Here is a 27695-nt window from a genome sequence, read left to right as displayed (position 1 = left end):
TCCTTCCCATTCAGGTCACCACAGTGCATTAAGCAGAGTTCCCTGTGCTATACAGTATGTTCTCATTAGTTATCCATTTTATACATAGTATCCAAAGTGTATATGCGTCAATCCCAATCTCCCAGTTCCTCCCAGCGCCCCCCCCCAACTTTTCTCTCATTCTTCTATCATCCAAAATCAGTTTTCTTTCCTGTGATCAGTTGTACATACAATTTCAAAATTCTCATTTACATTCAGGCTGAACAGTGCAGAAAATCATGCAAAAAGATAAATTTGTGGAATGACCTTACACTGATTTGTGCCTCCCAGTCATCTAGCCCCAAATGAGGGAATCTCTCGGCCACAGCAGCACAAAAGGAGGATGAGGGGATAGGAATTTCCTATTAAGGTGAAATCTGTGCTTCATGGTAGCTCACCTTGGTTCCATCCCTAAGAACATCTCCTGTATTTCTATGCTTCATCCTAGAATCAATACTTTACAACTAGCCTTGCCCTCTTCCTCTATTTAGGGTGGGTATGGGGTTGAGTTAGGAGACCTGAAACAAGATAGATATAGAATAAACAAGAGAACAAATCTAAGAGAAAAGCCAAATTGGGCTGGCATCTCAACTCCACTCCTCATTATGGATGGAAACAGACACTTAGTGAGCACCTGCTCTGTGTTGGAAACTTTGCATAAACTCTTTCAGTTGTTAAAATAAACAAGAAGAGATGAAGGACCTACAAGTATCTCTTATTTAGCTGATGCACAGCAGGGAAGAAAGCCTCTGAAGCAACTGCTTCAAAGCAATTAAGGAGACAAGGGGGTTTTTTAATAGGGTTTTGTTTCTAATTTTATGCAAGAGATCAGGTTGGCTTTGTTGAACTTTTGATTCCGTGACAACAGCAAACTCTGCATGCATGCTCAGCATTTGATGTGTGTACTTAAAGCAACATGGTAGTCTACACTCAACCTGAAGTAGCATTCTGTGTATTGGTTGTGACTCTCTGGAAATCAGGGTGTCCGTTTTGTTTTCCAGAAGGCAAAGCGGTCACAGTTGCTTCTGAGCCATGAGCTGTGAAACCACCCAATGGAAGAGAGGGAACAACTCTAACTGTGGTTCTACTTAGTGCACCTCTGAGCATTTATTGGAATGTGGTCAATTGTTAGACAACTTAAACAATGATCAAAAAGACATGTTTCTAACTTAGCCTCCTCATGCTTTTCTGTCTTTCCCTGTGATTCAGGAGGAAGGACGCTGGCTTCTTAACCTACAAAGATCACCTGCCAGTAAGCCAGGTGGTGGTTGGAGATACTGACCGGCAAGGCTCGGAAGCCAAACTGAGTGTGGGTCCCCTGCGCTGCCAAGGAGACAGTAAGTGTGCCCGTAGCTGGGGCTGGCACCTCCTTACCAATTTTAAATAGTGTTTCCCAGCAAACGCGAGGTTGGCAGAAAACAGATTGCTGTTCGGTATAAACAGAGCCAACCGGAGGGCTAGGCAGACCTTAACACACAGAGGAGGGCAGCAAGCTGTAAGTCTTCAGTACGGGAGGCTAGATACGGGCATAAAATGTGGCTCTCCATCTTTCTTGTATATTCGTATGTAGCAAATGTGACTACCTAAGTTTATGGTGATAAAGTAGCAATGCTAACAGCATAAAAGCGGCACTCAACAGCTGTGCTTCCAGAGTGCTGCTGTTAATGCCATTAGCATGACTATTTTTATCACCCTAAACTGAGTTTACGGTGATATAAATAGTAGCATTAGGGCTTAATGTATCATTGTAAACTTGGATTATGGTCATATAAAGTTTGACATTAGTGCTATCAAATTTCACCATCATCAGAGCTTGATGGTCCCTTGTAAGCCAAAGAGTGTTTCTGTAACTACATCTTGCTTTCAAGATTCGGCACCACAGAGAGGAATTTGGGGCTGTTGGCAGTCAGGGAGTTAGCCTGATGATCCCACCTAATTAAGGGTACCGTTAGGATTTTATGTTGTTTGATACCCTTCAGTGTGCTTTATGCGTAGTCGGAGGGAACCGGTGACAGGCTGCTATGGGGATTCTGCAGTGAGCATCCTGGGTGTCATTTCCCCTCTTCGCGTCTGCACACATGATTTGGGCAGCCCTTCCAGGAGTATGCTTTTGTGATTGTGTGCTAGGCATCAGGAGATTAGATTCTGTTCCCTGAGTAGCTGACTTGTCAGAAGACCTCAGGCAAACCCCTCCTTTTTCTCCGCTGTGGTGCTCAGAATACCACCTGCGTCCCAACTCCTCCTGGGGAGGCCATAAAGATTTTAGTGCCTAGATCTGGATTCCTCCTAGCAAAGCCTTCTGTCAGATGGAATGTTATTACCGCTTCCATAAATCAAGGGAGAATTAGACCTACTCAATGTAATAAATTATTGCATCCACTCAAAGAGGTGTCCTAAGGAATGTAATGATGCATGCTCAGCTGTTTACTACTTAGTACATCGAGGCTGTCAGCAATTAAACCACGCAGTGTTCCTGATACAAAAGAGAGATAGAGTTTGTACTGATTTTTCCCTTCTTACACAGAGAGAATGAAAATGCTATCCTTAAAATGAAACTGGTCAAAAGAGCTTTGTCATGCATTTATTAAACAATAATACTTTGTATGTCTAGCTTAGTAGAACTGTGCAATAGGAAATTTTGTTTCGACTGCTTAAGAAAAGATATTAACATAAAATAATAATACATATGCCTTTTTAAACACATATTTTGAGAGATGGACTATAGTGTCACTCTCAAAATAGGCAGGTTCTCATGGGTTATCAAATGAAAATCAGTTTCATTATGTCATAATTACTCATTAATATATAAAGGTAAAGTATTTCTCACTTATCAATTCTAAAGTTAGCCTTAAATTAGGGAAAGGGTTCCCATTAAGTAATGGATTAAGTCAATATAGTTATACTATCCCACTTCTGAAAATTTTTTTTACCACTCTTAAAGAGTCCAATTACTTTAAATAGTATATGTGGGAGTGTATTAACAGTTTATAGCTAATATTAGCATGTTTTCTCTTAATAAATCAGTCCTCAGGAAGAATTTATTATGTGTCTGCTATTTGTCTAGCACTTTACTAGGTACTCTGGTGAGTTAAAAAAAGAATTTCAAACCATGTTTTGAGAAATGCACATTAAAAAGTATTGGAAAACATAAAATGTTTTATAATTTAATAGACTTGTGGTCTAAAATTATTGCAACTGGTGCTCAAGAAAGGAGTGATAGATAGTATATTTTAGGCAGACTTTATATTTAAATAGAGAAAATAGGAGAAGTATGGTGGTCAGTGTTCATTTGCATTTCTTTCCCAAGGCTGTTGCTCTTAGAGACATTCTTAGGACCAACTGATAGACAAAGAGCTATCCTGTTCATTGACACTGCATGGCCTCAGGATTCTTGTAGTACTGCAGCTTCATCAAGACTTTATCTGTATTTTACCTGATACTTCATGAAAATAAAAGCACAGTCAATTTTTAATTGCAATTATGTGGAATACTTTTGTGTCCGAGAGAGAGAGATCTTCGTTTTTTGTAGGCAACCGGCCATATTATATACCTCGTACCTGAATTGCCAGGTAGCAGTTAGCGGTTTTGATGCTCACCTTCCTTTTAAGAATGTTCTAACGTGGACACAGTAATGATAAAGTGTCTACCTCATAGCATTTTCCAGATTTTACACATGTATGGTGTCCTTGGATACAGCCCCCTGCGAGGTAGGTAAGGTAAATATTAGCCTTTCTGTTTTACAGATGAACAAAATATTTCTTTTAAAATGTCATCTATGCAACAAATTTCTGTGCCCCCTTTTGCTGCTTCTGGGAGGCTCCCAGAGGAAAGACAGAGCAGAGAACATAAACAGCTTTCTCTGCACAAGGTCAGGCTTGTTTCCCCGACTCCATTCTCACCCCTGAGTCAACGGCAGAAATTAAATTGTTTTAAAAGTATTTGATCTGGGTCTCTCCCCACCCACGTCCAGTTACCAACACAGCATGAATGTTGGGGGGATTAGATTCCAATTTGTATGAGTTAAAAAGTGGTATCATGCATCTATCCTGTTGTTTTCAGAGATTAACTTTGTGTCATTTACTGAAGTCTGTGCAAAGGTACAGTTTAAAAAAACCAAATCCACTGTCAAGAAATGTCTTTCTCTATTTGAGGAGTTGAATGATGACAGCTCCCGGAAGCTGTCTCTTGAATTAGGTCTGGTTCTACCTCCCAGTCTTAGAGAATGAAACAATTTTGTGGGCTCTGACCAACGGTTTTGGCAGTTTCAGTTGATTTCATCATGCCTGCTGAGTTTCATTTTTACTTCGATTCATCTGAACTCATAGACCCATATAATCAAAATGCTAAGAAAATCAGTGAGTTCCAGACCTGCTGCATTTCCCATATAGCACTGTAAAATGCTTATGCCCTTATACTTTTGGGGGTTTTTTTTCAAACACGTTCAAATGGAAGCCTCAAATCTAAATGAAACTGAAAGTGTGACTGAGGATGGATGGTTAGCTAAGATAAAAAGTGAGGTAAGATTACAAATTACCCCCTTAAACCATGCCTACTCGCCTAGGAAGAAACAAGAGAGCTATTTAGAGGACCAAAACGGCTGACAGAGTAGAAATTGTTTTCAAATTCAAAAATATAATTGTTCTTGGACGGAGTTGCTAAACTTCTACGGAATTAGTTCAAAAACAAACTATTTCGGGTTTTGGAGGTAAGAGTCTTTTTTGTGCTATATATAGTGACTATAATTAATTGTAGAAAGTATTTGCTAGATAATTGGTTTATTCTCCACCATATAAGGTAAAGAGTTCCCAGATTTCCTCTAGGGATACAGAGACTTTAAACAATTAATTAGGAGCAAGTTTGCTACAAAGGCAAGTGTTTTTAATACACTTGGGTAGAAACAATCAGGAAAACGTGTTACTCAAGGACAGCTGACTCCGTGCCTGAAACCCGCCCTGGCTGTCCGCACGGCAGGCCAAGCACTGGAGTTATGGTGGGCATTTAAGATGTAAATTCAGGTTCTCAGAGCTACGGAGGTGACTCTGAGAGGCCAAGAAAAAAAGGCAAGGCAGACCACATCCAATTCAGGAACACTCAGAGGACAGAGACAAAGCTGAGAGTGAAAGAAATAAAGATGATGATGGAGTTTTATCCAAATGACAGTGGACATTTGTTCTTTGGGAATGCAATCATATGTGCCCGAGATATATAAAGGCCACCCTGTCTTTACTGTAAGACTTTTACAAACCAAGGCCATCACCAGCCATTCCCTTACCAAGGAAGGCAAGGCAATGACTTATCTACATGTTGTTTCTCCCAGGATAAGACAATTTCACTGGGGGCTCAAATGAGTATCATTCCCCATAGGATGGACCCAGGGGCACACACAGGCCACACCATCTCCCTGTGAGAGACACAGTCAGTGCCGCCCAAGAGGACTAGACAAGGAGAGAGGGGCAGCTGCTCATCTGGGCTCAGGAAGCGGTTTTGATTGTGCAGAGGAAGCCGCTCCCCGGGCTCCAGAGAAGAGTAGACAGTTTGCTTATCCCCCTTTTCTTTGCTGCTTCAGGCTTGGAAGAGACGAGAAAGGGAAAGGGCCCAGCATGCAGGCTGTAAGCCATGCACTTTATATTCATCTTCTCTCTTGATTCTCCCAACATCCTGTATGCGGTGATATCTTTGTATTTTGTACCAATGAGAAAACAGAATCAGACTTATTAGATGGTTTGCCAGTGAGTTTGAGAGCTGGGGCCAGAAGATCGGTGTGGTTCCAGAGCAGATGCTCCACGTTCTTTTCGTTTCCCCGTTTCTTCCCATGAAATGGAGATGTATGTACTTGCGTCAGGTACGGCTAAAAGCAAGAACAAAGAATCACAGCATTCTAGCGGTGGAAGACTTAGAGGTCAGACAGTACAAACCTCTCATTTTACAGACGAGGGAACTTGGGTATGGGGAGGTTAAGTGACCGACCCAGGGGCTCCCAGCTGGTTTATGGCAGAGCACAGGGAGAGAGAGTTTGACACGAGCCTTCATCTTTAGTAATTCCCTGTGGCCAAGATGAATGTTGAGATCCGAAGGAGCTTTGACCTGGAACTCTGACCCTGGGTCCCTGCCCATCAACAGCCAAGCAGAGCAATAAAGTGGTGCTGAGCTCTTAATCTTGCCCTGCTGTGGGATCAACTGTCTGGAAACCCTGATAGAAAACTCATAACCATAGGTATGAGGGGTCAATGACAGAAAGTTAGTGACTTCTTTATTTTGTGTGTTTTGTTTTTACTTCTAGTTCTAGGCATTTTTTTTGGCTGATAGTAGCCAACAGGGAAAAAACAAATAAAAACCACCCACAGTTATGTGTAGAAACCATTAACTTCTATTTTTTTCTTAATGCTCCAGCCTCTGTTGCTATTGCCATAGGCTACTACCGACTGAGAAGCCAGAGTGTCTCTTAAGAACAAGCAGAAATAGTGAAATTTTCAGGATCAAAACCTAGGCTGATTCCCATTAAAGGATTGAGCCCTCTGGGCACATCTAAGGGCAGCTCCAGTGACACAGGCAGCAGAGGCAGAAAGAAGGAAGCCTTCCCTTTGGTCTTCCAGACTCCAGAGTGACTTTAAATGGTTAGAAGTGGACAGCGCCCCTGAGAAGAATCAGCTCTTTAATATTATTTGGCCACTCAACGTTAGCTGCAAACTCACTGTAGAAGTGGGAAGTAAAATTAGTTACAGTTGGGGGGTAGTATTTCTATTTTACAATAGATGTGGTATTTGTATGCATGTGGCTGACTTTCCCACCTATCCTTTCAAATACTGCTTGTATTTAGAGGAATCATCACATCCCACAGAGGAGATCTGCCTGGCTGAGTGAGTCTTGCTTCCTTGGTGTCCTCTCCCTGGGTGCCCATCCTTTCCCTGAACTTGTCACAGGATCCCAGGTACAGGAGGGACTTTGTTCTGTAAATTGAATCCCCACCATTGGGTTCCTCTGCTGAACTTTCCAAGTGATCTCTCCAAACTTTTGCAGAAGAGAGTTAGGCTTGCTCCTTTGGTTCTAAGAATTTCTGGTGTGGAACATGTTTGGAATCAAGAAAAATGCTAGGTGAAACAGTTTCTTACCTTTCCAGGATTTGCTTCTAGGATCTAATTCAACTTAAGAGCCTTTACTGAGAAAAATGGGGCATGGTTCCCATCCTGGATCAGTTTATATTATATCAAGGGTGAAAATTATGACAAAGTGGAAATTCGGATGGAAGCTTGGATTCTTAGTGGGAGTTTGAAAAAAGTATGGAGATCTTGAGGAGCAGTGCTTTACAAACTTTAATGTGCTCAGAAATCACCTGGGGATCTTGGTAAAATGCAGATTCTGATTCAGGAAGTCTGGGCCAGGACTCGAGATGCTACTGCTGCTGCCACTGGCCAGTGGACCACACTCTGAGTAGCAACGTTATAGAGCAGCACTTTGAATAGCATAGACTTTGCAATCACACACATCCGGCTCCAAATCCCAACTCCCTCCCTCACCAGCCATGTGCCTTTGAACCAGTTCCTTAACCTCCCTGGTCTTCCACCTCCTGCTCACAACCTTCTCTCAGCTGCAGATGAGAATAATCATAACTGCATCGCTGCAGTGGTTCTTTTAAACTCCAATTCCCCGCAGCCTTGCACACAGTCAGTGCTCTCTGGTTGTTATCACCACCATTATTACTACCTTCTGTCATTATGGCAAGAGTGACAGGCTTGATATCAGAAAAGCTCTGCCCACCTCCCTGTCCTATATCCCACTGTCTTTACCCTCGACTCCACCTATTCTTGGAGAAGACCTGCCTTGTCTCATAGCTGAGAGTCGGCACCCAGCCAGTCAATACCCTCCTTCCTGATTGGGAGGTGGTGGCCGCAACCTCTGCTTAGAGCTCAGCTGCATTTGCTGGGCTCCCAGGGTGATGTCTGTCCATGCACACAACCCTGATTTCCTTCTCTCTGGTCTCCTTTGCTGGAAGCAGATGGAAACCACCCCCTTTGCTTGCTACCATCTTTGGAAACTGCCCTTGGAGAACCTGGAGGACCCTAGCAAAATGCACAAAGAGCCCAATAACATACACAGCACTCACCGTTCCCGATGACAACCACAAAAGGAGCCTTTCATCCAAATAGGGAGTCAGCTAACCTTTTCTCTGAAAGACCAGACGGGAAGTATTCTAGGCTTTGGGACCATACAGGCTGTTAGAACCACTCAACCCTGTAGTGTGAAAGCTGTCGTAGACAATATGTAAACAGATGGACGTGGATGGTTACAACAAAATATTACTTAGAGAAACAGGAAACAGACTGGATTTGGCCTGAAGGCCATAGTTTGCTGAACCTCTGACCTAGAGTTTAAAAATTTTTTGGAAAAATGTGTAGGACTTGAAAAATGTATGGAATTATGGTAGAATATTTTGCTGTTTTAATGCAGATTTTAGCTGGTTTTCAAACTCAGTCACAATAACCTTCCAATTCACCCACTGATGATATTGAGCAAGGATTCGCCTCCCCTTCTGCTACATTCTTGTCTTTCTCCATGCACACTCAGATTTCAGCCTAGATTATACAGTAGCTTCTATATATGCACTCAGCATTGATCTGAGGCACTGTGTGAATATAAGGAAGTACAAACTACATTTCTTGCCCTCAAAGAGCCTACAAAAACATTGACAATCAAGACATAAACACTGCAGACTGAAGTTCACATTCTCCACCATAATCGTTTCTCCACCTATTATCCAGAGTGACTTTTCCAAGCGGTGAATCAAATTACAGCACTTTTTGATTTACAACCAGCTGATAGCTTCCCATTACTCTTTAAATGCCAGCCCTTTACCACATGCTATAAGGCTACCTCGTGTGATCTGCCCCACCCACCGGTCATCCCCAGTTCTTCCATGCCAGCCCCACTGGTCTCATATCTCCAACGTGCTCTGCTTGTTTCCACCTCCAGAACTTTTCCTGGTGGTTTCCTCTGCCTGGAACTTTCTTCCCATCGAGGCTCAGCTGGGCTGCAGGTCTCAGCTTCGATATTAACTCTTCCAAGAGAGCTTCCCTGCCCACTCAGCTAACAGTCACCCACATCTCACCACTCCCCATAGAACTGACCACAGTCTGAAATCTCTCTGCAATGCTACGACACGACCCTAACATGAACTGCCCAGAGTCAGCATAGATTTCAGTCCCTAAGAAGACGGCCTTTTCTTTAGACCCCAGCTGCAAGTTTAGAGGGGGTTCCCAAGCCACCTGCTCTTCTGACCAACTGACTACAAATTTGGGGGTTCCCAATATCTCTTCAGGACCAAAAATTTACCAGAATGACTCGGAGAAGTCAGGAAAGCACGATACTTAAGATTACAGTTTTATTATCAAAGATACAAATCAGGACTGGCTGAATGAACCGATGCACAGGGTGAGTTCTGGGAGGGTTTCAAATGCCGAGTCCCTATGTCTTCTCCTCATGGAATGTGGACACATCACCCGCTCAGCCTATCAGTGTGTGTCACTAACCAGGGAAACTCACGTGCACTTCAGATGTCCACATTTTTTACTGGAGTTTCATTATGTAGGCATGATTCAGTAAGTCATTGGCCACATGATTGAATTCAATCTCCAGCTTCCCTTCCTTCTCCTCCCTGGAGACAGGGCTGATATATCCTGGTTCAAAGCCCCAACCCCCTAATCCCATGGTTGGTCTTTCGGGCAGGGCCATTCTCCATCTTAAAAAGTACCGTTGGTGGGAATGTAAATTGATACAGCCACTATGGAGAACAGTATGGAGGTTCCTTAAAAAACTAAAAATAGAACTACCATGCAACCCAGCAATCCCACTACTGGGCATATACCCTGAGAAAACCATAATTCAAAAAGAGTCATGTACCAAAATGTTCATTGCAGCTCTATTTACAATAGCCAGGACATGGAAGCAACCTAAGTGTCCATCAACAGATGAATGGATAAAGAAGATGTGGCACACATATACCATGGAATATTACTCAGCCATAAAAAGAAATGAAATGGAGTTATTTGTAGTGAGGTGGATGGACCTAGAGTCTGTCATACGGAGTGAAGTAAGTCAGAAAGAGAAAAACAAATACCATATGCTAACACATATATATGGAATCTAAGAAAAGAAAAGAAAAGAAAAGAAAAGGTCATGAAGAACCTAGTGGTAAGACAGGAATAAAGACACAGACCTACTAGAGAATGGACTTCAGGATATGGGGAGGGGGAAGGGTAAGCTGGGACAAAGTGAGAGAGTGGCATGGACATATATACACTACCAAACGTAAAATAGATAGCTAGTGGGAAGCAGCCGCATAGCACAAGGAGATCAGCTCGGTGGTTTGTGACCACCTAGAGGGGTGGGATAGGGAGGGTGGGAGGGAGGGAGACGCAAGAGGGAAGAGATATGGGAACATATGTATATGTATAACTGATTCACTTTGTTATAAAGCAGAAACTAACACACCATTGTAAAGCAATTATACTCCAATGAAGACGTTAAAAAAAATAAAATTTAATTTAAAAAAAAATAATAAAAGGTATCTAGGGGCCCACCATGAATAACAATGATACTCCTATCATTCAGGAAATTCCAAGGGCCTAGAAGCTCTTAACCAGGAACTTGGGACAAAGGCAGGATAAATTATCCATTGCACAAGCAGCTCTTTTCTCTGTGAATTTGCATTATTTTTGTCCTCACCCCCAACGGTAGGTGGAAACTCAGGCAGAGATCTATACCCTGTACAAAGGCAGTGCCTGCCACATTGAGAAGCTCAAATATGTGTTCGTTAAATGAATATGAATGGTTAAATAACCACAAAAGATTTAAATAAGCATTTCAGGCTACCAATGGAGGTAGTGCCACGAGGCACTTCATGATAAATTGCAGAAAACTTGCAGAGACAATAATTGCTATAGAGGTCCAAGAGAGGAACTATCACTTGATTTATATGCACAACTATTTTTAACCTCAATAAGCTTTTTGCACATTTATTCATCTTAACTAAATGAAAACTTTTATTCCTTTGTACCTTGAAAATCCCTTGAATCCGATGATTATCTTCAAATTAAGGATTTAAAAAAAAAAAACAACCTTTTTTGCTAAGTTTCTATATTTTCTCTGGCATTTCTAAATCAGGATGCACATGAAGTATTAAATTTATAGAACTCATTGTTTAATCTAAATTAGATTAACCCCCCTGGCCCTTCGGAGATCCAAGCGGACTGTTCCACACTTTTGTTTATCTGTGTCTCTAGGTTATTACTGACAAAATTACAATTAGTCAGTACTTCAGACCTATTGTTAGGCTGCTAAGCTGTGAGCTATAAACTACCTCACTCTGATATAATTAAAACTGTGTTCCAGTTCACCTATTTTATGATACCTACTTGGCTTTTCATAAAGCTTCTTTTCACAGTCTGAACTACATGCAGGGCTTGCAAACTCAGGAACTTTATTGAAGAAAACTTTTAATGTAGCCTCTTCTTGAACTTTGCTGATAGTTCCAGAGCAGCAATCTTTACAGTCATCTGGATTAAAAAACAAAACAAAACAAAACCTGTACTAAACTATTGCAAACATTATGTAAGATTGCATTAGTGTCATTAAAATAATCCTAATTCAAAACTCACCAGGTATACATATATAAAACGGTACATTTTAATTTGTATACACCTATTCGCATGGTAAACAGCTCCATGGAACTAGATTTAAGGTCCCAAATTAAAAAGAAAAGGGACATTGGTTCACGATGGCAGCGTAGAAGGACGTGCGCTCACTCCCTCTTGTGAGATCACCAGAATCACAACTGACTGCTGAACAGTCATCAACAGGAAGACACTGGAACTCACCAAAAATGATACCCCACATCCAAAGACAAAGGAGAAGCTGCAATGAGACTGTAGGAGGGGCGCAATCACAATAAAATCAAATCCCATAACTGCTGGGTGGGTGACTCACAAACTAGAGAACGCTTATACCACAGAAGTCCACCCACTGGAGTAAAGGTTCTGAGCCCCACGTCAGGCTTCCCAACCTGGGGGTCTGGCAACAGGAGGAGGAATTCCTACAGAATCAGACTTTGAAGGCTAGTGACTCACTGCGGGGACAAGGGCACTGGCAGCAGAAGTTCTGGGAAGTACTCCTTGGCATGAGCCCTCCCAGAGTCTGCCATTAGCCCCACCAAAGAGCTTGTAGGCTCCAGTGCTGGGTCCCCTCAGGCCAAACAACCAACAGGGAGGGAACCCAGCCCCACCCATCAGCAGACAAGCAGATTAAAGTTTTACTGAGCTCTGCCCACCAGAGCAACACCCAGCTCTACCCACCACCAGTCCCTCCCATCAGGAAGCTTGCACAAGCCTCTTAGATAGCCTCATCCACTAGAGGGCAGACAGCAGAAGCAAGAAGAACTACAATCCTGCAGCCTGGGGAACGAAAACCACATTCACAGAAAGATAGGCAAGATGAAAAGGCAGAGGGTTATGTCCCAGATGAAGGAACAAGATAAAAGCCCAGAAAAACAACTAAATGAAGTGGAGATAGGCAACCTTCCAGAAAAAGAATTCAGAATAATGATAGCGAAGATGATCCAGGACCTTGGAAAAAGAATGGAGGCAAAGATCGAGAAGATGCAACAAACACCTAGAAGAATTAAAGAACAAACAAACAGAGATGTACAATACAATAACTGAAATAAAAAATACACTAGAAGGAATCAATAGCAGAATAACTGAGGCAGAAGAACAGATAAGTGACCTGGAAGACAGAATGATGGAATTCACTGCCACAGAACAGAATAAAGAAAAAAGAATGAAAAGAAATGAAGACAGCCTAAGAGACCTCTGGGACAACATTAAACGCACCAACATTCACATTATAAGGGTCCCAGAAGGAGAAGAGAGAGAGGAAGGACTCAAGAAAAGATTTGAAGAGATTATGGTTGAAAACTTCCCTAACATGGGAAAGAAAATAGCCACCCAAGTCCAGGAAGCACAGAGAGTCCCAAGTAGGATAAACCCAAGGAGAAACACACTGAGACACTTAGTAATCAAATTGACAAAAATTAAAGACAAAGAAAAATTATTGAAAGCAACAAGGGAAAAAAGACAAATAACATACAAGGGAACTCCCATAAGGTTAACAGCTAATTTCTCAGCAGGAACTCTACAAGCCGGAAGGGGGTGGCACGATATATTTAAAGTGATGAAAGGGAAGAACCTACAACCAAGATTACTCTACCCAGCAAGGATCTCACTCACATTCCACGGAGAAATCAAAAGCTTTAGAGACAAGCAAAAACTAAGAGAAGTCAGCATCACCAAACCAGCTTTACAACAAATGCTAAAGGAACTTCTCTAAGTGGGACACACAAGAGAAGAAAAGGACCTACACAAACAAAGCCATAACAATTAAGAAAATGGTAATAGGAGCATACATATCAATAATTACCTTAAACGTGCATGGATTAAATGCTCCAAACAAAAGACACAGGCTCGCTGAATGGATACAAAAACAAGACCCATCTATATGCTGTCTACAAGAGACCCACTTCAGACCTAGGGACACATACAGACTGAAAGTGAGAGGATGGAAAAAGATACTCCATGCAAATGGAAATCAAAAGGAAGCTGGAGTAGCAATACTCTATCAGATAAAATAGACTTTAAAGAATGTTACAAGAGACAAGGAAGGACACTACATAATGATCAAGGAATCAATCCAAGAAGAAGATATAACAATTATAAACATTTATGCACCCAGCATAGGAGCACCTCAATATATAATAAGGCAAATGTTAACAGCTATAGAAGAGGAAATCGACAGTAGCACAATAATAGTGGGGAACTTTAACACCCCACTTACACCAAAGGAGAGAACATCAAGACCGAAAATTAATATGGAAACACAAGGTTTAAATGACACAACAGACCAGATAGATTTATGACATTTTTAGGACAGTCCATCAAAAACAGCAGATTACACTTTCTTCTCAAGTGCACACCGAACATTCTCCAGGATAGATCACATCTTGGGTCACAAATCAAGCCTTGGTAAATTTAGGAAAATTGAAATCATATCAAGCATCTTTTCTCACCACAATGCTATGAGATTACAAATCAATTATGGGGAAAAAAAACAGAAGAAGCACAAACACATGGAGGCTAAACAATACGTTACTAAATAACCAAGAGATCACTGAAGAAATCAGAGAGGAAATCAAAAAATACCTAGAGACAAATGACAATGAAAACACGATGATCCAAAACCTATGGGATGCAGCAAAAGCAATTCTAAGAGGGAAGTTTATAGCTATACAAGCCTACCTCAAGAAACAGGAAACATCTCGAATAAACAACCTAACCTTGCACCTAAAGCAATTAGAGAAAGAAGAACAAAAAAACCCCAAAGCCAGCAGAAGGAAAGAAATTATAAAGATCAGGTCAGAAATAAATGAAAAAGAAATGAAGGAAACAATAGCAAAAATCAATGAAACTAAAAGCTGGTTCTTTGAGAAGATAAACAAAATTGATAAACCATTAGCCAGACTCATCAAGAAAAAAAGGGAGAAGACCCAGATCAATAGAATTAGAAATGAAAAAGAAGTTACAATGGACACTGCAGAAATACAAAGCATCCTAAGAGACTACTACAAGCAACTCTATGCCAATAAAATGGACAACCTGGAAGAAATGGACAAATTCTTAGAAAGGTATAACCTTCCAAGACTTAACCAGGAAGAAATAGAAAATATGAACAGACCAATCACAAGTAATGAAATTGAAACTGTGATTAAAAATCTACCAACAAACAAAAGTCCAGGACCAGATGGCTCCACAGGTGAATTCTATCAAACATTTAGAGGAGAGCTAACACCCATCCTTCTCAAACTCTTCCAAACAATTGCAGAGGAAGCAACACTCCCAAGCTCATTCTGTGAGGCCACCATCACCCTGATACCAAAACCACACAAAGATACTACCAAAAAAAAAAAAAATTACAGACCAATATCACTGATGAAGATAGATGCAAAAATCCTCAACAAAATACTAGCAAACAGAATCCAACAACACATTAAAAGGATCATACACCATGATCAAGTGGGATTTATCCCAGAGATGCAGTCTTCTTCAGTATACACAAATCAATCAGTGTGATACACCATATTAACATATTGAAGAATAAAAACCATATGATCATCTCAGTAGATGCAGAAAAGCTTTTGACAAAATTCAACACCCATTTCTGATAAAAACTCTCCAGAAAGTGGGCAAAGACGGAACCTACCTCAACATAATAAAGGTCATATACAACAAACCCACAGTAAGCATCATTCTCAATGGTGAAAAACAGAAAGCATTTCCTCTAAGATCAGGAACGAGACAAGGATGTCCACTCTCACCACTATTATTCAACATAATTTTGGAAGTCCTAGCCATGGCAATCAGAGAAGAAAAAGAAATAAAAGGAATACAAGTTGGAAAAGAAGAAGTAAAACTGTCACTGTTTGCAGATGACGTGATACTATACATAGAGAATCCTAAAGATGCCACCAGAAAACTACTAGAGCTAATCAATGAATCTGGTAAAGTTGCAGGGTACAAAATTAATGCCCAGAAATCTCTTGCATTCCTCTACACTAACAATGGAAGATCAGAAAGAGAAATTAAGGAAACAATCCCATTCACTATTGCAACAAAAGTAATAAAATACCTAGGAATAAACCTAGCAAAGGAGAGAAAAGACCTGTATGCAGAAAACTATAAGACACTGATGAAAGAAATTAAAGATGATACCAACAGATGGAGAGATATACCATGTTCCTGGATTGGAAGAATCAATATTGTGAAAATGACTATACTACCCAAAGCAATCTACAGATTCAATGCAATCCCTATCAAGTTACCAATGGCATTTTTACAGAACCAGAACAAAAGGTCTTAAAATTTGTATGGAGACACAAAAGACCCTGAATAGCCAAAGCAGTCTTGAGGGAAAAAAACGGAGCTGGAGGAATCAGACTCCCTGACTTCAGACTATACTACAGAGCCACAGTAATCAAGACAATATGGTACTGGCACAAAAACAGAAAGACAGATCAATGGAACAGGATAGAAAGCCCAGAGATAAACCCACCCACCTATGGTCAACTAATCTATGACAAAGGAGGGAAGGATATACAATGGAGAAAAGACAGTCTCTTCAATAAGTGTTGCTGGGAAAACTGGACAGCTACATGTAAAAGAATGAAATTAGAACACTCCCTAACACCATACACAAAAATAAACTCAAAATGGATTAAAGACCTAAATATAAGACTGGACACGCTAAAACTCTTAGAGGAAAACATAGGAAGAACACTCTTTGACATAAATCACAGCAAGATCTTTTTTGATCCACCTCCTAGAGTAATGGAAATAAAAACAAAAATAAACAAATGGGACCTAATGAAACTTAAGAGCTTTTGCACAGCAAAGGATACTACAAACAAGACGAAAAGACACCCCTCAGAATGGGAGAAAATATTTGCAAACGAAGCAACGGACAAAGGATTAATCTCCAAAATATATAAACAGCTCATGCAGCTCAATATTGAAAAAACAAACAACCCAATCCAAAAATGGGCAGAAGACCTAAATAGACATTTCTCCACAGATGACTTATAGATGGCCAAGAAGCCCATGAAAACTGCTCAACATCACTAATTATTAGAGAAGTGCAAATCAAACTACAATGAGGTATCACCTCACACCAGTCAGAATGGCCATCATCAAAAAATGTACAAACAGTAAATTCTGGAGAGGGTGTGGAGAAAAGGGAACCCTCCTGCACTGTTGGTGCGAATGTAAACTGATACAGCCACTATGGAGAATGGTGTGGAGGTTCCTTAAAAAAACTAAAAATCGAATTACCATATGACCCAGCAATCCCATTACTGGGCATATACCCAGAGAAAAGCATAATTCAAAAAGACACATGCACCCCAATGTTCGTTGCAGCACTATTTACAATAGCCAGGTCATGGAGGCAACCTAAATGTCCATCGACAGACGAATGGATAAAGAAGATGTGGTACATATATACAATGGAATATTACTAAGCCATAAAAAGGAACGAAATTGGGTCATATGTAGCGACATGGATGGACCTAGAGACTGTCATACAGAGGGAAGTAAGTCAGAAAGAGAAAAACAAATATTGTATATTAATGCATATATGTGGAACCTAGAAAAATGGTACAGATGAACCGGTTCGCAAGGCAGAAATAGAGACACAGATGCAGAGAACAAACATATAAACACCAAGGGGGGAAAGCGGCGGTGGGTGGTCGTGGTGGGATGAATTGGGAGATTGGGATTGACATGTATACACTAATATGTATAAAATAGATAACTAATATGTATAAAATAGGTAACTAATAAGAACCTGCTGTATAAAAAATAAATGAAATAAAATAAAAAAATTAAAAAAGAAAGAAAGAAAGAAAAGTGACCCCAGTGTCCTATTCATTCATTTTATCTTTGAGCCAGTTCAGGAATCAATTGTCATAAAGTAAATGCATACCTTAAAGTGGCCTATAAGGGGAAGATATCAGTTGCTAGACTAACACTTAATCAAGAATCTCTGTCAGTCCTGAAGTGTGAATAGAAGAACCAGAATCAGCAAGGAGAGCTGGGTCTTTTGATGAAGGAGAGGTGGTTTGCCCATGAAGATTCTATCCATGCCTCTTCTGTTCGGGGTTTTTCTTGACTTAGACAATGAAACAGCTCAACAACCTTTACTGTAATTCTTATCTGATGCTGTAAGTATTCCTTAATTCAACTCTAGTAGACTAACCCCCATCAATTTTTTTTGTGGAATTTAGACCTTTAGAATTTAATTGATCATACTAAATAAGATGCAAATTAGGACTTGAACTTAAAATATGGCCTGGTATTCAGGAGAAATGTTTTGCTGGTTTTCACCAGATTTGTAATTAGACACATATGTCTCAAATATTCTGCTCTGGTTCGCCTTCCCATTGTCATACCTGAGATAATAGTGAACTAGCTCAAGGTGTCAAGATTGCCATGAAATAACCTCATTTTCACTAGGTACTTGGCTTACTCTTATGGTTTGACCAAAGATATAGTTAGCCCTGACCACCTCCATACCAAGAACAAAAACAGAAAAACAGAAAGCAAAAAAAAAAACCCCAAAAAACCCCCAAAAGTGACCTTTTTTTCTTAAATAACCTAACACCTTGGAATTGGATATGTGAACAGATAACATGTCCCAAGACTTAGAGCAGAGAAGATACTCTGATCATTTTATTTCTTTACTTATGTATCTTTCTTTAATCTTTACTTCTGTATTTCAAGAAAACATGATCTCTGTCTTAATCCTTCAAGGTTACATATGGAAAAGTGTGTTTGTTATTGTTTAAGTATAAGGATAGTTTGATGCACCAAAATTAAGTTTGGGCCTTTCTTTGCTTGTAGAACCGACAGTTTTCCTGACTTATGCTAATGACCGCATGTTTTGTTTTGGGGCAAATTATGCTCAGAGAGTGAGATTGTCTTTGCCAACAGTTTATTTAACACATGTTCACTGCGGGTATTGTAATGGTTTCATAAACCAATAGCATACAGGATAATGTCTCTTGATAAGCCAATAAAGAAATAACATACTCAAAATCAATGATAGATTAATTACACTATTATTTCAGGCAAGGAGAGATGAAAGGAATAAAGTCCAAATTTAGGTGATGTGTACCTTTATATGAGTTGGTTCTCAGGGGAGGTGGCTTAACCAACCACAAGCTGATGTCTGGCTGCCAGAGAAAACAGAAGTCCCCTGTTGCTAGAACCCGTTGCTAGGGAACGACAGACCAGTGTTGGCAGCCAAGATCATCTTCCCTGGGCCACTGCAAGTAAGAGTCGCCTTTGCCACAGCAGGAGCTATGCCCCAAGGTCTTCGGAGAGCTATTTAGATCAGCAAAGGGTAACCTTGCCCAGAATGAACACTCTGGAATAGTTCTGACAAACTCTGGGCATTTATAGCCAAATGTCCCCTGGGCGTAGCTGCTTCTTCATATGCTCTTATTGGTAAGTCCCCTGGGGGCCCTCAGCTGCTGAGTGCTTATCAGCTACCACTGTTGTGGGTGATGACATCCTGACATGCAATTACATTTTCATATCAAAACGATAACTTCATTCTTGAAAACAGTTTCACTCTTACAACTTCATTTTTGTCATAAACAAGTGGATTTGAAATCGTATCAAACCACTACACAACACCCCAAAAAGAAGTTGCCATGTCTTGAACATCTGTAGGAAATAAGACTGTAGTTCGGGGTCACATCTGTAATAAAGCAAACTTTACAGCTTCTCTTCGGGACTGAGGAGAGAGAACGAGCTATTGACCCCACCTTGGGCTTCAGATGGCCACATCACATCTGAAACTGGTCATTTCTTGGTGGGCAGTGTTAAATCCAGACTTTGTCTTATGCCCTACAAGTCAGCAAATTATGTCTGATAGGATAAGAGGACCCAACAAAAGCATCTCAGTTTGGAACATCAATTCTTAGGACTTTTTGTTCTTGAGAAAACTCCTGGACTGTTTTTCTAACTCTTCTGGCTTATGTAGCTCTAGTAGCTGGGGCTCCCTCCTACCTGTTTGCTTCCCTTTACAAGGACCACCTACTGGGGAATCAAGAAAAAAATGGCCGACACTTATTTTTAGAATAAAGTAATATTGTCTCTACCATTTCTACTCCTATACAGATTTTCCCTCCCTCTGGTGCTGTTAAATACACACACACACGCACACACACACACAAGCAGATATGCTTACCCTCAGAATTTAGCATTTGTACTACTGCTTCAGGCACCTCAATCCTGAACCTACCTCATGGTAACCCCCATGAGGGGCTGAAAACTACTTGAACTCAGAGTAATTGGAGGAACTCTTGTTAGAGATGGGAAGGAAGGCAAAATGAGATTAGAAGTCAGACCTCCTCTCTCCCACATGCCCTGGCACCAACAGGACTTGGACACAGGGTGCTCTGGAGTCTGCTCTGAGAATGTGCTGTGACCCAACAGGTCTGGATCCATCCCAGGCTTAAACCCATAGTTTAGGGCTTTGTCCAAAGGGGGCACAAGTCACCTTTCTCATTTAGAAGTTAAAACTGTTGGGGAGGAAAAATAACTTTCCCTTACCCTTCTAGGTTCTTGGCTGAGACTCCCCCTGTAATAAAAGGCAGATTCATAGGAGAAACATAAAGTTTAACAGCATGTATACTTCCTGTATACAAGGGAGATATACAGGAAAACTGAGCACGCCTCCGCATGGCCCAAGCCATCACCTTAAATACCATCTTCAGCCAAAGGCAAAAGAGCTTGTGGCGGGGAGGGAAGGCCGGGAGGCGGACCAGGAACAGCGTAGTAAACAAGGGTAAGGCTGCTTCGCACATCCAAGTTACTGTCTTCTCCGTAGTGAGAGTTTCTAGGAGACACCTTCACAAATGGAGACATCCCTTATAAATGCTCATTTCTTTTACAGAACAGTGACTTCATTCCGACTGTTTTCAGAGCTTTTTCCTGTGTCTGCTGTTTTCTTAAAAATAATCAGCCCAAAGTAATCAGTATGCCAAAGAGGCATATTATGGGGTGGTAAATTCTCCTCCCCTTCAAAACGTTGAATTAATGATAAACTAATCCTTAATTCAGAACAAATCTATGTACGTGTAGTTATAGAGTTCAATAATAAATTTGAGTCTGTGGCCTTTGTAATGGTGTTTTCAGAATCATTCCATGCTCTTTCACCCAAAAAGCCACAAAGAAGTTAAGACAGAGCTGTCGTCTCTGAGAGCAGCTCTCTGCTGGAGAGAAACAGAGCACTAAGGATCCAGAACTTTGTTTTCCTGTGTTGGCTTGTGTGTTACCATTTTACAGTAGCGCTACTCAGTGGTTTTCTGTGATGATAAAAATGTTCTTTAGCCTATGTTGTCCATGCGGTAGCCACACAGGTAACCATTGAACATTTGAAATAGGACTGGCCTGACCAAGGATCTGAATTCTTTAATTGTATTTAATTTTAATTTGCCTAAATTTAAATAGCCACGTGCGGCGAGTGGCTGCCAGGTTGGACGGCAGAGCAGCAGTGAGAGGCTGCTTTAGAAACCCGAGAACCTGTCCCTACCCGGAAGTCAGTCTTCCTGGTGGCTTCTAGTGGCCTGTTCTGATCCTTTCTGGAGTAAGAAAGGATTAAGGAAGAAAGAAGAGAAAAGGTGGGGCTTTTGCCTCAGGGACTAAACCTAATGTCAGAAAAGACCAAAAAGCATCTGATCGGTTTGAACCTCAAGGAATATGTGTGTGATGAAAGTCAAACTATATATAGGAAAACATTCAACACAGAAACTTCTTATAAATACCAGTAAATCATATCATATTGTTGAGTATTTTCTAAATGTGTCTGATCACAAAAATTCCCTGGGGTGCTTGTCGAAATGCAGATTCCCAGCCCCCTCCTACAGGGATGCTGATTCAGAATCTCTAGAGTAGAGGCCAAGATTCAGTTTTTAAGAATTTTTTAAGAAGATTTTTTTATGACAGGGAAATTATAGAAACTCTGGCTAAAAACACAACATTTGGGGGCAGACAGACCTAGGCTCAAATTCTTCATGTAACAGCAGTGTGACATTGGGAAAGTTATTTAATTTCACTAAGCTTCAATTTCCTCATCTGTAAAATAGAGATAATTATGCTTAGTACAAAAGGTTACCATGGGGGTAAAATGAGACAAATGTACGTAAAATGCTTAAAACAGTGACTGGTGTAGTGAGTTCTCAATAATGATAGTTATGAATATTATACAAAAAGAATAAAACTTTTATAAACCCCTTCATTTTGTAAAACTAATATGAATTAAGTTTAAATGCAAACTGCTACAATGCAACCACTATTATTTCTATCAAATTAAAGTCATTCAGAAATAATGCATTACAATCTGAAGTGGACAAAAGAATCAATCAATTATCAATGATAAATGTATTTTGAGCACCAGCTGTACACAAGGCATCGTGACAGGCTACAGACACAGAGGCATGACCGATGGTTTTTGCAATCAAAGAATTTACAACCTCTAATAAGATAGAGAGATGAACAGATGCATCTCTTTAGAAGAAAGCATACAAAGGTAAAGGTGGAAGGTGTGGGATCCCCAAGTGGGATCTTGAAGGAGCGGGGGAGGGAGTGAGGTGAGGGCATTTTACATAGGGACTGGTGCTTGAATATGTAAGACAATAATTAGCCCAAACTGATAAAGGCAGAAAGTTCCTGCAGAAAAATATGTACATGACACATAATAAGCATTTGGATAAATATTCAAATGAGAAAATGAGACCTGACTTGGAACCAGAAAAGCCTGCAAATGCTAAGCCGAGAGCTGCATATATTCTGCAGGCAGCAGGGGGTGTGGGCCAGAAATAGGAGGGGAGTAATCTTCTGAAGGTTTCCTTTAAAATACTAAACTCCTCACTTATGTTTAATTTCAAAGATCAGTGCTCATGCAGTTTTATCTTTCTCCAGTTTTTAAAAATAAAAGGAACATTGCTAATGAAGAAAATTAGGTAATTTGATGAAGGGGTTACAATAGGTCCAACTTACTACAATGGTGCAACATAAACACATTTAAAACTCATTGTCTGAGTCTCATAATAGAAATCTTTCCTTTTAAGACTTTTTTAAAGCTACTAATTTTAGACAAGCCTTTCTTAACTGTGGGAAACCTCTCCAAAGAAGATAGTTTTTAATATTTTGAATAAATTTGTGAAATTGTTGGTGGCTGGCAGGCTTTTCTGTTTTGCTTCGTTTATATCTGGTGACAGTCGTGGGTGGAAGAAGGTCCCCCCTAAAGCCCAGTGCCTGTGATTGTGACCTTTTCTGGAAATAAGGCGTTTGCAAATGGTCAGGTCAAGGTGAAGTCATACTGGACTCAGGTGGGCTCTACTCCTGTGTGGCTGATATCCTTATAGGAAGAGAAAACAGAGAAACAGACACACACAGGGAAGAGACAGGAGTTGCCCTCACACAAGGTAAGGAATGCGAGGGATTGTTGGCAACCCCAGAAGCTAAGACAGGCACGGAACATAGTCTCCCTCAGAACCGTCGCAGGGAACCGAACCTACCGACACCTGGATTTCAGACTTCTAGTCTCCAGAACACTCAGAGAATAAACTTCTGTGGTTTGAAGCACCCAGTCTGTGGTACTTTGTTACAACAGCCCTGGAAACCTAAAACAGTAACTCACCACCTACTCAGAGAAAACAGAATCACAATTCAGGTGGTCTTTCTGCTCCAAGAGAAGCAGCCTGTGTTCCTTATGTAAAGGCTGGCTAAGGATTGTTGGGAGGACAAAGGTGAGGTGACCTGAGCTAATGGTGAGTCTGCACCCCGTGGAGCAGTTCGCTGGAGAGGAGAAGGTTCTCTTCCCAGGAAACCACCCTCCTGTCCTGGCACTCTTCTGTGCAATGGTACGGCTCACCTGATGCCCTCCTGGGGCGAGGAAGCCTTTGTGAGGAAACCCAGGAATGATAACAACTCTCAGATAATAATAATTGTATAATAATGATTGTAGACAACATTTGCTAAATATCTACCATGTGTCAGCTGTGATTTAAACACTTTACAGACTTGGCTCATTTAATCCTTTCAGGTATTCTCTGAAGAAGGTAACATTATTATCCTTATTTGACAGATGAGAAAACAGAGCCAGAGATTTCAGTAATTTGCTTCACGCCACACAGTAAATGACAGAGCCAGAATCTAACCCAGGCTGACTAGCTCCAAAGCCATATTCTTAGCCTTTGCAGTCTGGCAAGCTGCACCAGACCCATGGCAGGAAGCCCTCGTCCTTTTGTGTAATAAGAGAAAGATCGCCTGGCTCCGTTCCGGGCGACACTAGGCTCCCGAGGGCTGCGCAGAGCTGAGGACTTGCAGACACACGGACGAGGTAACAGCCGCGTTTGTTTCCTAGGGCGGCCGTGACAAAACACCACAGACTGGGAGTTTAAACAGCAGAATTTTATTCCCTCACAGTCCTAGAGGCTGCAAGTCCAAAATCAAGATGTTGGTGGGGCCACACTCCCTCAGAAGGCTCTGGGGGAGGGTCCTCCTTGTCTTTTCTAGCTTCTGGTGGCTTGTGGCAAAAAACCTCCAGTCTCTGCCTCCCTCTTCACATGGCTGTCTGCCTTCTCCTTGTGCCGGTGTGTCCTTTTCGGTCTCATATAAGGACACTGTCATTGGATTTGGGGCCCACCTTAATTCAGTATGATGTCATGTTGTTCCTTACCTTAATTACATCTGCAAAGACCTATTTCCAAACACAGTCACGTTCTGAGGTTCTGGATGAATGTGGATTTTGGGGTGACACTATTCAACCTGCTGCAATGGTCAAGAAACATATAGCTGGCTCAGCAGAGAACACCATCTGCTGCAGAGCCTGTAAGCTCTTTGAGCCCCAGAACCTTGGCCTTTCACACAAGTACTCGGCACAGCTCTCCACATACAACACGGCTCTACACAGTGTTGAACAGATTTCACGGTAGTGACTCAACCTACCTGAGGTCCCAGGCAACCCACCTGGAAGATCCCGTCACACTGTTGTCAGTGCCAACACCAGGTTCATTATTATTAACCTTCAGTTTTTAGTATCTTGTAATCAATGTGCTTTGAGCTGTGAGAGGACTTGGTGGTGAATGTCACCATTGCAGTGATCAGATCACCAGCTACAGAATGGGTGTGACAGAAAAGCAGCAGCGTTCTTCTACTCGAGGTGTTTTCAAATACATCTAAACTGAGACATCTGTATTTGGGCTGTAGAAAAGCCATGCATGGATGTGTTTCTGAATGAGTATTTGTTCTCTTTTGATAAGTAGTGTATCTACTAAGCCACCTAGAACCAGTTGTGAGAAAGATTTTTAAAATAAAGCGTTTTTATCAGAGCAAATAGAAGAGTTACAAAATATTTCTATAAGATTCTCTGATGTATTTTTTTCAATTTGGTACTTTTTCATAGTTCAGCTGTTAAAGAAGGCTCATTCATTAGCTTGTGTTCAGAAATGAGCTTGATTATTCATCAGTTCACACCCTTATATTCATGGTTTTCCAAATGAATGGCATTTTCTATGTCTATACATTTTTTATTATACATAAGTTATTGTATGCCTAGAAAGTCTATTCCTGAAAAAATGATTTCGCTACTCAAAAAGACCATTAAGTTCACAGATTCTTTCTATGGCTTGATGCAATCTTTCTGCACTATAATTAGCGGCATGTATAGTTAATTATTACGAGAAAAGCAGAGCATCTCCAAATTTCTACAAGATACTTACAATGTGATAGTTTAACTATGTTTTCTCCTTCTGTTCCCACATCTACCCCCCAGCCACATATGTCTTTTCATGGTGGTAAGGTGATAAGCACACAGTTTTTCCAACTGACAGCAAAATGTTCATCAAGAATTTCATAAAACTTTGATAGATGATACATATTTAGAACAAGCATTTCAATGGATCTTTACCTTTTCTTGAATAAAGAGCTCTTTTATCTTTGATCCCTATTGCTAGAAAAATGCACATTTTCATACAGTTACAAATTTTGCATGTAATTTCAAAAAGATTTGAAGCACTTTGGAGGTCATATGTAGTCCCCTAAGAGTGCCCACTTTGGAGACCAACATTTATTATCTGTTTATTATGGGAGTTAATTATTTCTCTTAAAAATAGTTAACCAGTCAGATTCATTAAAATGACTTTTGCCCCAAATCTTGATTTTTTCAGCGTAAAAAGTAATTTTAAAAACACAGTATTGCAGTTCAGGATTTTCATATCTTCGTACTGAGGACATCACCTTGGTTTCCCTTGTATGACTTTAGTTCATTCACCGGAATGTGAGTGCTTTTGAGCCCAGAAGCCAGTCTTGCTCGTCACTGTATCTGCTGCAGAGCCTGGCGCGATGGCGTACACGTGGAGCGAGCTCAGATAATGTTGCTACAGTCACTGTTGTTGTTTAATTTTTAAAATTAGGAGTAGTTACTGTATACATATATAAAAACCTAAGTACACCCATGCTACCGAAAAAGCCATTTGTGTTTAACAGATACGTGACACTGGGGAAGAAGGATGAGAGATGTATTTTCATTAGACGTGGTGGAGATGTTGGTGGCCCACCTTTGCCCAGATGAGAAGCACAGAGAAGGCAGGTGGGAAACCTTCCCGTTGACAGGGCACATTCTACTCTGTGGAAGAGGTGAGCATAGAAGGCACAGTGCTCAGTAGCTCCAAGCATCAGTTCTCAAGGAGCTTCAGCTGCCATGGGTCTTCCCCAAGGAGGCAATGGGCACTAACTTGGAGGAGAACAGTACACAGTGCATAGGTCCTTCTGACCATTTCTTTTTTTAAAAAAATGTATTTTATTGATGTATAGTTGATTTATAGTGTTGTGTTAATTTCTGCTCTACAGCAAAGTGATTCAGTTATCATATATATACAGTCCTTTTCATAATCTATTCCCTTATGGTTTATCACAGGATATTGAATATAGTTCCCTGTGCTATCCAGTAGGACCTTGTTTTTCCATTCTATATATAATAGTTTGCATCTGCTGATCCCAAACTCCCAACCCATCCCTCTCCCTCCGCACCCCACTCCCCCAGCAACCACAAGTCTGTTCTCCTGTTTTGTGAGTCTGTCTCTGTTTTGTAGATAAGTTGATTTGTGTCATATTTTAGACTCCACATATAAGTGATATCATATGGTATTTGTCTTTCTCTGTCTGACTTACTTCACTTCGTGATAATCTCTAGTTGCATACATGTTGCTGCAAATGGCATCATTTCATTCTTTTTTATGGCTGAGTAATATTCCACTGTATATATGTACCACATCTTCTTTATCCATTCATCTTTTTCGATGGGCATTTAGGTTGTTTCCATGTCTTGGCTATTGTAAATAATGCTGCTGTGAACATAGGGGTGCATGTATCTTTTTGAATTATAGTTTCTCATCCCAGTCACTCTGAAGGGATGAGATCAGAATTACTAAGGGCCGGACTTGATAAGTAGGATAAAGGGTACTTCTCCCAACCAATAATACTTCCTATCTGCTTGCTAATGCCCGGAGTCTCTCTAACATGCAAAAAGTTTTTCATTATCATATCAAAGAAAAATGTTTGCCAAGGTATTGACTGAAATTTATTCACCCTCAATTTAATCCCAAAGAGTACAAGAGTGATTATACCTCCTCTCCGATTCCATTGATGAGAAGAGGTATTGAGGACCCGAGATTGGGAGAGAAGTACCATTGAGAATTGGCAAGGGCATCAGAAGTTGAGACTGGGGGAAAAGACATTCCACTGAACTCAAAAGACACTCATTCCATCTTTCTCTAGGGTTTTTCCTATTGCCAATTCCTTTAGATGAGTGTAGGTAGAAACCTTGTGGAATGAAGTTTGTTTTACATGACTAGCTGTCCTTCACAAAACTTCATAATTTATTAAATTCGTGAATAATTACTTTTCCCCTTGGTTGATTAGTTTCCTTACAAAGAGATTTCATTCTTAGGAGTTTCACTAATTAAGATAAATACTTAGACAATTAGCTTCTTGGCAGCAAAAACTACT

General features: G+C 40.7%; 1 protein-coding gene across 1 annotated transcript in view; it reads left to right on the top strand.

Annotated features, from left to right (window-relative positions):
* CNTNAP2 (contactin associated protein 2) overlaps positions 1 to 27695 on the top strand; it is a 1523154-nt gene that overhangs the window by 1138092 nt on the left and 357367 nt on the right. Inside the window, exon 15 of the mRNA XM_057550506.1 lies at positions 1228 to 1355. Within this exon, the coding sequence (XP_057406489.1) occupies positions 1228 to 1355 (128 nt within the window). The remainder of the gene's footprint in view (positions 1 to 1227; positions 1356 to 27695) is intronic.

The sequence above is a fragment of the Balaenoptera acutorostrata genome, chromosome 7, assembly GCF_949987535.1.
Source record: "Balaenoptera acutorostrata chromosome 7, mBalAcu1.1, whole genome shotgun sequence".
Lineage (NCBI taxonomy): Eukaryota > Metazoa > Chordata > Mammalia > Artiodactyla > Balaenopteridae > Balaenoptera > Balaenoptera acutorostrata.
The sequence above is the reverse complement of the archived record's forward strand: the minus strand, read 5'-3'. Positions and strand labels throughout refer to the sequence as shown.